This window comes from Perna viridis, chromosome 1 (genome assembly GCF_037379345.1).
Source record: "Perna viridis isolate PV_CMFRI_1.1 ecotype Kerala chromosome 1, ASM3737934v1, whole genome shotgun sequence".
In the NCBI taxonomy this organism is placed as follows: Eukaryota; Metazoa; Mollusca; class Bivalvia; order Mytilida; family Mytilidae; genus Perna; species Perna viridis.
The window spans coordinates 61,969,456-61,986,012 of NC_142445.1; the positions used below are offsets into that span (position 1 = coordinate 61,969,456).

Here is a 16,557-nt window from a genome sequence, read left to right on the forward strand (position 1 = left end):
ATATACTTTAAAACCTGTGTGTTTTGCTTTGTGTTTAGACTGGCCACCCCACAAAACTGTACATCAGCATTTTTTTTTCATATTTTTAAAGTACATAATTCAAGTTAAAACTACCTCTCAATTCCGGCGGACTGGTTATGGTTCTCCGGTAATAAATGTGTCAGCAACAGTAAATGATTACGTAATTAATCATTTATTCACCAGCGGGCTTGCATTTCATCAGTGAACAGATGCTAATGGAATTTGACAGTTGTAAAAAAATAATTTAATCCAGATGTCACCTTTTGTTACTGGATGGTTGTTAATTTGTTTGTACACATATCAGGAAATCAGGTTCATTTTAAAGTGTGATCTTGAAACTGTCAATTAATGTAATCTGTACCCAAGCCAAAACAATAAAGAGGTGAAATTATTAAACTTTGTTGAAAGGTTAATTGCCTAAATCAGAATGAATGATTAATTACCACCAATAACCCTTTGATCTTTTGTACACATTCTTTCTAAACCATGATCATTTTTTTTTTCGGCAGTACTGTTTGTTAATCAAACCATTTACAAATGACGTAAGCTTTTAAATGCAATAAATTGAATAGGCATCAGACATGTCTGACCCGCAAACTGACAACATGTAGGGTTACAAAACACATAAATGGAGACAAGTCTTAGACTGCTGATTTTCACAATACTGGCCTACCCTGTAAACCAGCCATTTCCTCTTGCCCCAGTGGTGTTCAGTTTGATGTAGTTTCACTGTAAGAATAAGTCGTGTTTGAAATACAGCACATAATAGCTAAAATTTTATTTTGGATTTGTCAATAAGTATTTGCCCCCAAATTTCATGGTTATATGTTTCCACATGATAAGAATGGCTAATCTTATTTTGATGATTGAATTGCAAGCTGTGTTGTATGGGTATTGTGTAGGAGTATGTGCTTGTGTTTTTAAAATTTTGTTAGTACAAAATGGAGCTGGATTATGAACTTTTGGATTTCAAAATAGTAATTCAGTATTCAGTGAAAATTTAACATTTCATTTCAGAGTTGGAAATAGTAGCCTGCCTGCCTGCCTGCCAGCCCTAGACTGACTATTTACTGGCAGGGCTGGCTAATTTTAGCAAAAATCTATCTAGTCATATAGTAATTATATTGAAAAAATGTATTGAGGAATGGCTAGAATTTGAGTGAGTTTCCTATCCTGTTCATTTTACATTTTAAGTCATTGTTTGAGAGGACAAAAAATGAAAATAAATGTCTCTCAAACAATGATTTTTCAATTCTGGTATTTTTCTTGATCTTTTTCATTTTTGTAAGGGGTATATATAACAAGTGGGTTGTATATTGAAATCACTTTGTCCTGGCTGTTCATCCATCTGAACTTCATCGAAGCTCCCATGCGATGAATTGATTTCAAATTTTCCAAAAAAATATCATATGACACTTTTGTATAACAAAATAAATGATTGATAAAGTATAAACACTACAATTACTTTCACAGTATCATTCAAGTCTTTCCCAACAGAAATACATTGTATTACTTTTCAAGATTTGATTTCAGGACAATAGACAAAGAACAAATCACACAATGCAATAGAAATAAAATTTACTCATATAAAAACAAACAGCACAAACCTTACTAAAAGCTTGGGAAGACAGAATCTATCTTCAATTAACTTTTTAGAACCAATATTATATACCACAATACTAATAACTAATGTAAGCTGAATAAATACATGCATGATGCACTACAATATGTATATTACTACTTATTGTTCAAAATCTACAAATTGCAAACATATTCACTTGAAGTAAATTTAAGATGTAATTCTAGGCAGTCATGGGATTGACCAATTAAATTAATTAAATTTAATCTTGAGTAATATCAAGAAGTTAATTTTACAAATATTAAGTGTATGTCATCTTAAAAATGTTTAATGTTTTTTTTAATAAATACAAGTAATGACCATCAAAATCAGGCATACACATTTTAAAAATTGACCTCATTATGTCTGAGGTCCCAAAGTAAACAGAATTGTGTTAAGTCTATATGCATATTGGGATATCTTTTTTTTCTAATATTCATATATTTACAGTTTTCAGCATTCTGAATTTAATGTAATTTTTATCTAATGGGTACATTCTTTCCATTAGACAGCAATAATTTTGTTAAAGAATTTATTATTTAGTTCATCATTTAATGAACAATCCACCTAAATTTATAGTGCAATGCAACAGTTGCATTAAGTAAAAATGTATTTTTATAATGCTTCTGCAAATAAAAGTTGAGGGCATATTGCTTTGTCCTTGTCATTCTATTCGTCCTTCCTGCACATTTTTTGCACAATACTAAAAAACACATGCACAAATTAAATTTAAACTTTGAGAAAGTATATCTTAAGTTGGAAGCTCCCTTTAATTTTTGAAGAATTCACATTTTTCATTTGTAAACATTTGCAGCAACTTGTCATGGTGAAACCAGTTCTATTTTTTAAGTATATACTTTTTAAAACATTTTCATCTTTATATGTTATTCTTCATGCATATGTTTATGAATGTTTGATAGAAAATATACTTAGCAGCTCAGTGAAAAGTTGTTTATTGGTTGCCCAAGTATCATTAGACAAATCGTTCATGTGAAGGGGCATCATCTGTGTCTCGAAGACACACATACGTTTCTATAGTATAGTAGATCTATTTTTTATATTCTAAAGAAAAAGATGATTCATATGCTAAAACTTTTAACAAAAACACAATTAAAGAAGTACTGATTGTGGAATAAAAACAACAACTTTATTTTCATTAAATGTTCTGCACATTTTCAAGCATCATCCTCTCCACGTCTCCGCAAGTATTTCATGATTTGATACATTGCTATGAAAACAAAGATAAGTGCTGTTATAATAAACATGATATGCCAGACTTTTAAAGTCATGTTTACATTTTTGTTAAAGAACTTTTTGACATCATTTTCATTATCACTTGGAGTGATGGTTGTGGTTTCGACTAATTGAACACAGACTTGTTGAGGAATTTGGTAAAACCCTGTGTAAACTGTTTTCAGTTCAGAATCATCTTTATTAGTTTCTTCAAGGTTAAGGTCATCATACTTGAACATTACTGATGCTTGTGTGCACTCCATACCATAACTGAAATGACTGGTGAAGTTTGTATTTCTTTGAGTTGACCAAATAGCAACACGGTTATCAATTTCTTTGTTTAAAATAGTGAGTCTGTTGATATCACCCTCTTTGAATGTTATATCTGAGTTGCTATCTAAAATCAAAATAAAAAAATGGAACCAAGGGAAAGTTTGTTTCAGAATTGTTTGGATATCAGAAATGGTATCATTCTTTAAAATACTTTCAAGTTTTGGCACATATATTTTGCAATGCTCCATCTGACACTTATCATAAACTACTTGCAAAACTTCTTTGGAATGAGTAATTGTTTTGTGGCATTCATCTCTGAGTGGGGTAGATTTATTCTTATATATCAAGGCTTCAGCCACTGAAAGAACAGTACAGCCCTGGGTGTATAGTCCTAAAAGATACTGATAAAACTCGTTGATGACTTCACCATCACAAAGACCAACAAGTTTTATCAGTTCATCATATACTGGTTCAATATTAAATGTTGGTGATTCAGCATTAGTTAGCATTAATCCAATTTGTCGAATATCTTGTCTACTTTTATAGCAGCTTTTAACACTATCTTGGTTTTCTGTTGACTTGGTATTACCTAAAAAGTTAAGAAAATCTTGGTAGCAGCTGTAGATTTGCACTTTTCTATCAGCAATTTGTGTTTGCACGATGGAAAAATCTATTTGTCGTCCCAGATCATCAATTTTTGTTCCAACATTTTGGATTTCATTTTTGATTGCATTCATGTTTTCATTGATGACTTTAAGGGCTGTTTTAATATCAACTTGTTCCTCAGGTTTTTTTATTACTATGGAAGCAAAATCCCCAAGTACAGGAACAGATTTGACCAAAGTAACAGCAGCATCATTTGCATTATCTAACTCATTGTTTGAGTATGCAGTCTTCAACTCGGATGTTATTTTGCCAAGTGATAAAATCATGTTTTGGACTAGATTGTTTCCCTTAGCAACCAAACAACAACTAAGGAACAAAACAAATAACTGCAGCACCTGAAATCATAAGAAAAAAGTTTAGTGATGTGTTGTTTTTTTTTTTCTCAAGTATATTGGGAAACCTTATTGCGTTAAGTAGTCTATTGTCCATTTCAAGGTTGAATAGAGAAATATAAATTATTCAAAAATATGGCATTTAAAATGGGAGCATTTCCAAAAAACATTTTAAAAAAAGGCTAGTAATCATTTCTGATATCTTTTTTTTGTTTTTCACATTTCTGATATTTTGAATATGAAGAAACTGGATCATATTTCTCAGTTTCACAATCTTGATGAAAAGTTCATGATTTGACCAGTAAACACATGACTCAGATGAACATTTTCTTTTTTAGAGACATGAATCTAAAGTAAAATACAGAAAATTTATATGAAATTTCTTTCCATTTCTTTCTATTATGCTCTACCTACTTTTAAAAAGGAAAAACTGCAGTTTTATGCTGCAGTTCTAATGTTAGGCAACATTTACATTATAAAATTACTAGGGTACAAATTTTGCTCAGTTACTGATATGTATAGATATATATGTACATTACTAAAAATAGAACATTTTCGATGTTTTTTTGCTATTTTTAATGTTATTTCTTTTAAAAATCTTCTCCTTTGACACTATTTGACCAATTGGAACCAAACTTGGTATGAATGTTCCTTGGGATATCCTGCATAGGACTAATGTGGGGAATTTTCATCTGTTGAAAAACATGGTCACTAAAAATAGAACATGGGGGTCAGACAGTAGTTTTTCGCATATATCACAAAAACGGGTAGGTTTTGTCAGACGATGTCATTTGCTAAAATGATCTTTATTATAAGACCTTCAAAAATCTGTGGGGATCAAATTTGTCAGTTGACTCCTTGTAAGAGCTATTGCCCTTGAAAGATGAAAAATTATGTTTTGTTTTTTTTTTACAGTTTTCAGCCAATATCTTGAAAACTATATTAGATAGAAAGAAACTTTCAATTTCTGAAATGATCCATATAATAAGTCCTACCAACGTCTTCTTGAGTCAAAATTGTTGGACAACTCTTTGTTAAATTTATTGTCCTTGGAAGACAAACTTTAACAGATGAGCGATTTGGACTCCTGGGAGCCTCTTGTTTAATGGACATTTTAATGTATAAGCAATAAATAGAATTTAGTTCTGGGTAATTGGGTTTTAACCATCCTGGAATATACATTATGTCATATACATAAGGAGGAATATTTTTGGGGTAAAAGTTCATTTTCCTGTGGCCCTGATGACTATTAAGAATACAACAAATATTAAACCACCCAGAAAAACCTTGTATACTAAATATTTTTACCTGATCAGTGTTCAATAACATAACAATATGTAAATCCTACTATAAATTATTTCTTCCAACAATATAAATGAAATTATCAGAAAAAGTAATGGGTAATTCCATGAGATAGGAAAATAATTTTTTCAAAAAAAATGGAAAAAACAACTGTTGGAAATGAAATACATTGTTTATTGAAAATAAAATAAAAAAAACTTTAATTCATTGTTTCAAAGTAAATAAAGTTGTAACTGCTTTATCATTATTCTGTTAGGCTTTGTCATTTCTACCACTGACAATCTGTGACTATCACAGTAACTAGTCACAGAAAAATTTTCATATGAATAGACTTCATGTTCAAAATAGCTTTGCAAACAAGTACATTGATAATTTTGTTTCATTTAATATTTGTAGTTTGATAAATTATATTTTCTGTCATGGACTTTGTCATACTTTTCAATCTTTTGGAGATTCTTGATATTTGGCCTCAATAAGAAGACAATCACTTTAGGTAACAATTTGGCATGGGTAAGATGTATATTATGAAAAAGAAAAATTATTGGTGCTTGTTAATAACCAGATATGATCACTCATGCTTAAATGCATAAAGAGTTTTAAGCATGCACAGAACAAGTTCTGAAATAATTACATGTATGCATTCTCTGACACTAATGATCATACTTATGGTTACCTGGTATTAGCATACCTTGACCTTGTTATCACTTAGTCTATGGACAACAACTCAGAGAATGAGGGTCACTAAAAATATATACTACAATATTCCATACTACAAAAGGATGATCTTGTTTGATTTCAGGGGTAATGACAATAATAATGAATCAAACAAAGCTAGTATTTTATGATATTTAAATTTATAACTTAAGTATAATATAGTATTAGTTTGTAAGGTATTCCATATTGGCTTAGTTATTGGTCCAAGGCTAGCCATATGCCTCAGTCCAATATTTCTAGCCGAGAAACAATAACTCAGCCAATATGGAAACCCTTACACAATTATACCTTTATTGACTAACTAATCCAATATGCTAGGCCAATATGGATTTTGACAGTCCAATATGGCATATTGGTTGGGTAAAAGCCCTGTTGGATGGCTACATCTCGTATTGGTGCACTTTTGTATTTTGTGTTGTATTGGCAGTTTTGATCATATTTAGGCTAATATTCAAACATTCGTCAATGAAATGAATTATAGTTTATAGTGCATTTACTTTTCAAGCGTTATTGTTTTTATTCAATCCATATATATATATATATATATATATTTGTGGATGGTAACTATAGTATCTTTCAATGTAATACAGTAGTATTGGCCATGAAATTCAGGTCTATTTCAATTACAGTTTGATGTCTCATGTCTTATGCTTTGAATTTGGAAAAAAAAATATTAATTTTGAAAGATCTTACCTTGATATTGAATATACAGCAGGTTTAATTGAGTTTTTGGCAATCTGCGATCGATATGAAGATATGGACAAGTTTAATACTTGTATTGATAATGAATTCTTTTTGATTGGTTGCTATAAACTATGTATGAAAGGTAATGCCACTTATACGATAATGTGATTTTATATCTGACATGCCCTTCCCATTTGTAAGCAGTTGATTTTTTTTTTTTTTTTATTTATACAAATATAACGGTATAAAGGAATCATCCTGTCTGTCTGTACATTTTTTCCACATATTTTGTAAGCAACTCCTCCTCAACAGTACAAAGGATTTTGATGGAATTCTATAGGAATATTGGGTATCATAAGTAGATGTACATGAAGGAATATGATTACTGTTTGGGGACTTCAAAGGGAGATAATCGGTATTAAGAGTTTTACATGTTAAAACCTTTTTGATGAAATTTATAGGAAGGTTTGGTATCACATGAAGGAATATGATTACTATTGGATGATGCTAAAAGGAGATAATCCAACAAGCACTTTACAATTAAGTCCAGCAAGGGTATTCTTTTTGAACTTGCTCACAGTATTTCTAGCTTTTAAGAACTTTTTTCTAATCATGGACTTGTCAAATTTGGGTATGGGTTAAATTGAGTAAGACAGTTTTTTTGAATATTTCTTCCTTTTCATCATTTCAAAATTTGTAATCAATAGTTAAATGCTTGTGCATTTTTTTTTTTAGATTTTGTTTGTTGATCATTTATCAAAGTGTGACTTTTAGTTAGGATTGTTAACAGAAATGATCTAAATAATTGTCTTTTTAAATATGTGCTCTAGATGCCAATTAAACCCATGGAAAAACATTTGTTGGTCATTAATACTACCAAATTTCATCTTTCATTTATAAGTTCTACTATAAGACCTGGCCAGTTTTACATTCAAAATATTGCAACTCAATTGTTTAGTGATACCTTATACTTGGTTTCATTGGCATTTAAATATTGATTTATTAGTATTTTGGTTTATTTTTATGGAAGACTCTTTTGTTGGAAATGATAAAGGTTTGGCATATATTGCTGTCAGCAAATGACATTATCTTCATATTTTTGTACTCATCAATATCAGTAACATGTGAAAGAATGATATGATGCATATAGATTTAATTATGGATATGAATAGCATTAATATTTGATGTTTGGTATAGGAATGTTAACTACTCAAGGGATTTTGTTTATATTAAAACAGGGCTTGTATTTAGATATGCAGTATTGTCAGGGAACTCCAAATGAGATTATCCAACTTAAGGGTTAGTCTTCTGAACATCTCTTGGAAATTTACCAAATGTTTAGGAAGATTACATGGGCATTGTATGTAGATGTGCATGAAGGAATGTAATATCATTGAAAAGTTGAGGCTTGTATCTGTCTGAGAATTCCAAAGGGAGATAATTCTAGTTAAGGGACTTGTATTCATCATTCTACTCTATTTTAAGCATGGGTATTCTTTTTCTAGCTTGCTCACTTTATCTCTAGATTTCTCAGGCCTGCTATAGTCTTCATTGTCTGTTGTCGTCGTTAACAATTTCTTCAAACATCTTCTCTGATGAAACTACATAATGGATTTGGATGAAACTCAACTTGACTGTTCCTTAGAGTATCATGATCAAAGTGACTGTTTGAATTTTTGATCTGTTAAAAAACATGGCCACTAATATTAAAAATAGAACATAGGTGTCAGACAGCAGATTTTTGCATATATCTCCAAAACTGTTAATTAAACCAAATTTTGACATGGGGTAAAGGTGTTCACCATGATGAGATCTTTCTGTGATGTAATTTTGGTGAAGATCTGTTGACCCATTGTGATAGGACAGTGGTTAGACATTATTGATTGAAATGGTTAGTTTTGAGAAAGGGAGGAATGTGTCAATGACTTTAAGAATTAGTATTGCTCATGTTAATTATGAATTGAATTATATATGTACTTAAGGGTATAAAACAGCCACGAAGTGAATCGAAAGAACATATTATTAAAAATCAATAATCTATACAACAACAAAAATGTCCAGTCAAATACACATGTATGCAAAAAAATACTTTGGTGAAAAACAAGTAATAAACAAGTCAAAGGAAATGTATAATACCCGTAGGCCAAGTAAATGTCAAATACTTGTGAAATGAATGGGTCAGTTAATCATACCCGTATTGTGGGTAAACTGGACACTCACATATAAACTATGCTGACTATCTTGTGACCTAATATTGTTTTATGTAATTGGACATTATATATTTGAACATGTTGTATATTTCTGAGATCCTCGTTTATACTCTTGTAATAAAAGTTAGTCAGTAGTTATTCGTCCTGGAATATTACTCTGTACCAGATACTACCACACCATGTTGGAGTTATTGCCCTTTTTGGACGTTTTTTATGTTGTTACTTTCAAAAATCTTCTCCAACAAATCTACTGTAAGTTAGTATTACTGTTTTTTAGGGTATCCCGCACAAAATGAACGTTTGGATTTTTGATTGATGGAAAAACATGGCCATTGTTACTGAAAATAGAACAAAGGGGTCGAAATGCAATTTTTTGCAAATAACTCAAAAAACGTTGAATTTAGCAAAATATTGATGGAGAGTACAATTGTTCACCATCAGAAGAAGGACCTTTGCCAAAGTTTTCAAAATAATTTGTTGCCTGTTGTAAGAATTGTGGTCCCTGAAACAGATTTTTTTTTTTGTCGTCTTAATGTGTATAACTCTCTGAAACCAATTGCAACAAAATTTTATATAAGTTTTTAGGGTTTCCTCCACAAACTGATCATTTGCAATTTTTCATCAGTCAAAAAAAACATGGCCGTCATTACTAAAATTAGAAAATAGGGATCAGACTGCTTTTTTGCTAGTTTTTCCTCAACTCTAGAAGAATAATGAAAATGAGAGCTACCCATAAGATAAACATGATATTCTGAGTTGGCAGCAGTATTGAAATTATTTTTTAGGCGGCCATTTTCAAAGTGGTTGCCATTTTACAACAATTTTTACCAAATGCTCAGATTCCATCTTTAGGAAACTAGGTGTTTAAAGTTGAATGGTGATGAAAGATTGTTCTAGGCAGCCATTTTCCTGCAAATTTTTATACTTGCTTTGATTTGAACTATAATTGGTTTATATAATGGATTTGGTCTCCTTATATGAATGGTGATTACTGGTATTCAAATTTTGGAAAGCAATGGTTTAACTTCATTTTATGTTCCTTTAAAGCAAATCTATACTGGGCTAATGCCCCCTCAGACCTGCTGGAATAACAGGGCACAGGGGATCCCTGCCAAAATTTGTTCCATAGGTTCTAAAAACACTGTGAAGGCATTTCCAACATTTTACTCTTTTTAACTTACAGCATTCATCAATATATGATCTTTTTCAGCAATTTTTTGTCAAACATAGTAACAAAGCATGATACATTTACTTACTTTATTAAAAAGGTATGGTTTGTCTGGTCAGTGATTCAGGCTCTTCAAGAGCCTCTTGTTTTAGTTACTTTAAGTTCTTTGTTTTGTTGGTCTGTTTGCCATGTCTGGTCTTTGCCCCTGGATTACATTCTTTTGATTTCAGCCAAAATCTTGGTTCCCTTGATTACTCATTCTTTCAAAAGGTTCAGTGTGTTCCCCCAGTTAAAGTTCACGCTATTCTTTTTGCAAACTTTCAATTCTTATTCACAGGAAAGTCTAGATTACATGTAGCTTAGAGGGTGTGTAACAACAATATCTTTGAATGCTACAACAATTCCTTGTGCAGTAAAACCTGTCTAGATCAAACCTCTTTTGGACTGTAGAATTTATTTGGTTTAAAGAGGTGTCTGGTTAATCCATGTTTAAAATACATTCTAATTTATATAAAAGGACTTCAAAAAGTATCTTGTTAAGGCTTGTTTTTTTCATTTTCAAGGTTTGGTTTAGAGAGGCTTCATTGTACTTAAATCGAGTTTTTTATTTTGTTTTCAGATGGTAGATGCCAACCAGAAATGGGAAGTGCAGGAGTCCATAGATTGGATGACAAAGTTAGCTCCATATAAACCATTGTGGATAGAAGAACCCACTAATCCTGATGATGTCATGGGCCATGCTGCAATAGCTGAGGTATACAGAAAAAAAAAACATAATGCATGTGTTCAAAACTTTTGACCATGTTTTATTTCAGTGTCTGCCCAGGTTCTTACTTCTTTAAATGAAATGAGATAGAATTCAGTTGGATTTTTAAAGCTTTTAACCAATGAATTAATTTGAGTTTTTGTTGGTAAATGTGTAGTTCAGTAAGTATAACACTGGTATGTTGATTCTTTGTTATTTTGAAGAAATGACATTTCAGACTACCACATTGCACTGGCTTAATGTGTGAGAAATTGTAAGTCAATAAAGAAAAATGATTGAACTGTTTCTGGGCCAATTCATGAATTCCACCATAAATCTATTCGTTTAACATGGCAAATGGTTGCCTGAAATGAGGATTTTAACATTGTTCAGTGAACTTTAAACCTAACCCTGTTTGGACTTTTGAATTGGTTCAGTTTAGACAGGTCTTTTGGTTATCAATGTTCAAAATACATTGATATAAAGTCAGTTTAAAAAAGTTTAGACAGGTTTTCTAATTCCTAGTGCTTCTCCACTTGTGCATATACATATAACTTAATTTTGCAGGCTCTGAATCCACTAGGTATAGCAGTGGCGACCGGAGAGCATTGTCAGAACAGAGTTATGTTTAAACAGTTTCTGAAGTCTAAAGCCATGCAGTACTGTCAAATAGATGCCTGTAGACTTGGTGGTGTCAATGAAGTCATAGCTGTTATTCTGTTGGCTGCTAAATTTGATGGTATGATGTAGTACAAGATCTTAACGATGTACTGTGAAATTACTTCAACTCGTTTATACCGATTTTTGTGGATTAGGGAAGAAACACAAGTTCTTGAATTTTTGGTTTTGAGGTTTTTAGTTTTCACTTCAGTGGAAATCTTATTTTTGTTGGGAACCAAATTTCATGGTTTGGCTTACCCATGAAAACCACAAAAATTGGTACCCCACGAACAATAATACTTTCACAGTATTTCCCTCCCCAAACAACGTTGTAAAGGCAATACTGCATTGTTACTGTCAGGCGTTCTTTCATTCTATAGAAACTTTTGTAACTTGTAAGTTGGTGTGAGTTTACCAGAATCTTTTGGACTTCTGTTACCATTAAAGCATAATGTACTAAGTACTAGGTAAAATGAGTTCGAGTGTCTTGACTGTAGAAAAAGCATTTACTCAACTGCCTACAATGGACAAATCTGTATTTCTCTCATTTCTCCTTGACATAAAAAAATAACTTGAAAAACTGTGAGCAATGCTCTCTAACATGATAACCTTACTTCCCCATTTGATAACATACACTTTTTGACGTCCAAATTGATTTGGATCATAAACTAAAATATGAGGTGCACAATGAGAATGTGCAATAAATATTTTGTAAAAGTTTCGTTAAATTTCATACAGACACCCTTATCACTATATACCCTTCAAATTGGGGAGTATTAAAAAGAGTTAAGTTCAGATTCTTTGATTGACTTTTAAACAATACCAATTGATCTTTCAGTTCCTGTTTGCCCACATGCTGGTGGAGTAGGGCTGTGTGAACTGGTTCAGCATCTGGCTATGTTCGATTATGTTGCAGTTGGATGTTCATTGAAAAATAGGTAAGATTTTGTGCTGGATATTTTTTATACCCCACAAATAAAACTGGTCGTTGTTTGATGTATAGGAATCACCTTGTCTATTCAATACCTTGTGAGCACAACTACTAAACCATTTACATGTAATTGAATTTGATGAAACTTTACATAAAGATTTGGATTTAAGTGTTTGTGTATACACAACTCCTAAGTGGGTCTATTTGGATTTAAGTGTTTGTGTATACACAACTCCTAAGTGGGTCTATTTTATATTATGCAACCTTTAACTTCATATGTGGATATGCACTCACAGCTGTAATTTACATGTATTCAATTTTTATGTGAAATTTTTCATTTTTTATTTCTTTAAGATCTAGTAATACTTGCACTATACTTTTACCAAGAAAATTATTTGAAAATCTGGTTGTATAATAACTAACAATAGGGAACATTGTATAAGTAACTTGATCGTACAAATTATAACGTAGAGAGAATATCACAAAGACTTAAGGGACATATTTTAAATCACCTGAACCATGGGTCCAAAATAAATAATGCCTAAACCGTGAAGTCACTTTGGACATTTCATGTGTGGTATGGAATTTGTGTTACTATTTCATAGAAGATTAATTCACTCATAATACTTATGTCTTTAAAAAAGGAAGCCACTTTTGGCACATTTTTGTACCTATTACCTAATACTTAGGGTCCAGACCCCCAGTATTAATCCCAAGTTTACCTTTTTGTAGTGAACTTTGTGTTCAAATACGTTAGAAAACTACAGAGTAATAGTCTGGTTATTAATCTAAACTTGGGTATCTTTGAATAGTGAGATCGAAAAATTTTGCAGTCTTATGAAAACTAAAATAGCTAATAGGAAGACCCTGTATATGATGTACAACATGAAATATTCTACATGGATGACTTCTTTTTCCTGCTAAAAGGTCAGTTTAAACACTGCCAGAAATCTTGATTTCCTTTTTTTCACAAATATTCATATAAGAACCAATTAAATGAATGAGGCTATAGTGTTTATCTAATGTTGATGCATTTTTTCACAGAATGATAGAATTTGCTGACCACTTACATGAACACATGGAAGCTCCAGTGGCCATTAGGAATGGAAATTATGTTGTACCAACTGTAAGTAGAGTGTATTTTTTGTTGTTTTCTTGGCAATTTTATTCTATCTTATGCCCATGATGAATCTTGAAAGGAATACACAGATTTCCTTCTGTGAAAACAATGAAAACCAGCTTTTTAAGGAAAAAAGTATTTGCATATGGTTAATGGCAAGCTCTAGTTCATGTAAGTCTTTTAAAACATCATTCCTACATTACGTGAACATTTGTAGGTGCTTGAATCACTTCTATTTTTAGATCCATGTGGTGTTTGTGGTACATGTACATCTTGCTTTTTCCATGCCTACAAGGAAATACTTCATTTCTATTACATAACTGAATTTCCAACTATTTTTTTATACATAACATGATTTTATATTGTATAGGTACCAGGCTATCTGGTAGGAATTAAAGAGGATGCTTTGAAGCAGTATGTTTATCCTGAGGGTACTGAGTGGCAGAGGCTATTTGCAGAGGGAATATTTAAACAAGATTGACATTCTTATTAGTGCATTTTTGGTCAATTAAACAGATAATGGCTTCAATATTCTGGACTTAGATGTCCAAAGTGTGCTCAGGAAGTCTCACAGAAAAGCATTTATTTGTAGAATCATGAAATCCAGTTACTTTTATTGAATCAGTATGACTTTGCATTATAAATTAAACAAAACCTGCTATAATCATTGAGCTGAAAAATATCACATATTGTTTGTGTGTCATTATATTTTTAATGGTCCATTTCTTACATAGAAGTACACATTTGACTACATATTTATTTAAACATAGCACTGTAATTAAGTGTTATTTGGTTTCTCCTTTTTCAATGCTGAATATGTGACCTGCATGATATTACTCTCATTCTAGCCAATGTACCTGTATCTTTTTTTTCTTTTGTTCAGTGAACTTAATTTTAGTTTCTGAAATTATAGGTTTATGTTGGTAAAACTATTCAAGCTAATTGTGATAATCAGAAGTTTACTATTTATTGTTGTTATTTTGCACCAATTTTATCCATTGTTAATTAATCTTGTTTTATTGCAGTTTATAATTATAGAATAAAGACTGTTAATTGTGTATTTTTTTCATTTTCTTTTGTCCACTGCTAATACAGTAGCAACAAAACTAAGGACGTGGAAGCAACACACACCTGAAGAAAATATTGATCCCAGAACAGATATATGACACAAGAAGTAAATTAGGAGACAATTATGTTACAAAATTGAGTCTAGATGTCACTCAGATGTGAGAGAATTTTTACAAATGGTAGAAAAAAGAAAAAACTGTTGAATTAATAATTTATGAATATAACAAAGGAAGGAAGTCAATCCATTTTCAATAAAGTTAAAAACTCTGTCTCAATTGAGACACAGTGACATGCCTTTTATATAGCATACATTTTGACACAAGATAATTCACAAAAGTTTAAATGGAAAATGTATGTTGAAATTTTAGATGCGAGGTACAATAACTTAATTTGTTTTTGTATTCTTATGAATCCATTTTATTCCCGTTTTCTGTTGTCATCACTACTGAAGTTTTATGGCCGTCATCATGAACTCGTGGATCGTTATGGTGTATCCATCTGCACCATGAAAACTGATTTATTCAACGGGTCATAGTTTTCCTTTCCTTGTTTGTCTACCCCGAACTTGATTTTTTATGAGCAACTTGGCGGGTGTTTCTAGAAAAGCAGAGGACACTTACCGTACCGGTGCACCTGGTCCATGCTCCCAGTTTTTAGTGGAGTCCAAGTTGCTCATTTGCTTTTGTTACTTTGTATGTATGATTTTAGTTACTTTATGTTCTTTGTTGTGTATGTCTGTTTTCCATGTCTGGTGTGTGTCCCTGGATTACATTCTTTTGATTACCGCTATAACCTTGGTTCCCTTGAGTACTCTTTCTCTCCATCATTGTCATTATTTTTATAACAGTTTATATAAACTTATAAATTGACCCATATCTCTGTGGTTTGAATACACTATTTTTGGTTTATATGTCATGTAATGATCTTTCAAAATTTTAGGTCAATCTTGATTTTAAATCCTAAGTATTGTATAAGTTTTTTTTTTTCTTGCTTTTTTTGTCTGTGTTTAACTCTTTTGATTGTCCAACAGCAGTCACTGCCAATTTTTTTTTATTTCTCAACTGTTTTTGCTTACATATTATGAATATTTTTTTCACTTAAAATTAAACATTTGTTCAATTTTCATTTTTGGCTCTTCTTTCATGGTTTGGTAAAAGATACAATACCTTCTCCAAAATTACATATGCAATTTTAAGTCACAACAGAAATTTTAAGAATTTTTAACTTTGTTGATTCCCAAATCTTGTGAAGTTTGGAGATTCGTAAGGATTTGTAAGAAAGAGTTGTTTATTTAAAGGTGGTATAAAAATAAAAGAAGGTGGAGAGTGAACAAACCATAAACAAGAACTGGAACACCAGATATTAGTTTGTGTCAGTGTATCAAGAACTGGAACACCAGATATCAGTTTGTGTCAGGGTATCAAGAACTGGAACACCAGACATCAGTTTGTGTCGGGGTATCAAGAACTGGAACACCAGATATGAGATTGTCCAGTTTGTGTCGGGGTATCAAGAACTGGAACACTGGATATCAGTTTGTGTCAGGGTATCAAGAACTGGAACACCAGATATCAGTTTGTGTCAGTTTGTGTCGGGGTATCAGGAACTGGAACACCAGATATCAGTTTGTGTCAGGGTATCAAGAACTGGAACACCAGATATCAGTTTGTATCAGTGTATCATTTGTGCAAACCACTTTGACAAAAACATAACCTCATTTGCCCCAATAATTATTGAATTCCACTGGCCCACTTATATAATGAAGTATGGTCAAATTTCAAGCATTTGGAAAAAAAATAATATGACTCCCCT

The 16,557-nt window shown here is 31.6% G+C and overlaps 2 protein-coding genes across 3 annotated transcripts in view; one reads left to right on the forward strand and one right to left on the reverse strand.

The window, feature by feature from the left end:
- LOC148629735 (mitochondrial enolase superfamily member 1-like) overlaps positions 1–14,735 on the forward strand; it is a 34,929-nt gene extending 20,194 nt beyond the window's left edge. For both annotated transcript variants that reach the window (XM_088556307.1, XM_088556301.1), the window contains exons 12-16: positions 10,841–10,975; positions 11,534–11,705; positions 12,465–12,564; positions 13,602–13,683; positions 14,048–14,735. In XM_088556307.1, the coding sequence (XP_088412433.1) occupies positions 10,841–10,975; positions 11,534–11,705; positions 12,465–12,564; positions 13,602–13,683; positions 14,048–14,158 (600 nt within the window). In that variant the 3' untranslated portion in view covers positions 14,159–14,735. The remainder of the gene's footprint in view (positions 1–10,840; positions 10,976–11,533; positions 11,706–12,464; positions 12,565–13,601; positions 13,684–14,047) is intronic.
- Positions 739–6,916, reverse strand: LOC148629736 (uncharacterized). The gene is made up of 2 exons (XM_088556318.1): positions 6,853–6,916; positions 739–4,146 (listed from the first exon to the last, which is right to left on the reverse strand). The coding sequence occupies exon 2, from the start codon at positions 4,075–4,077 to the stop codon at positions 2,815–2,817; it is 1,263 nt and encodes a 420-aa protein (XP_088412444.1). The 5' UTR covers positions 4,078–4,146; positions 6,853–6,916; the 3' UTR covers positions 739–2,814.
- Positions 14,736–16,557: the final 1,822 nt, after the last annotated feature.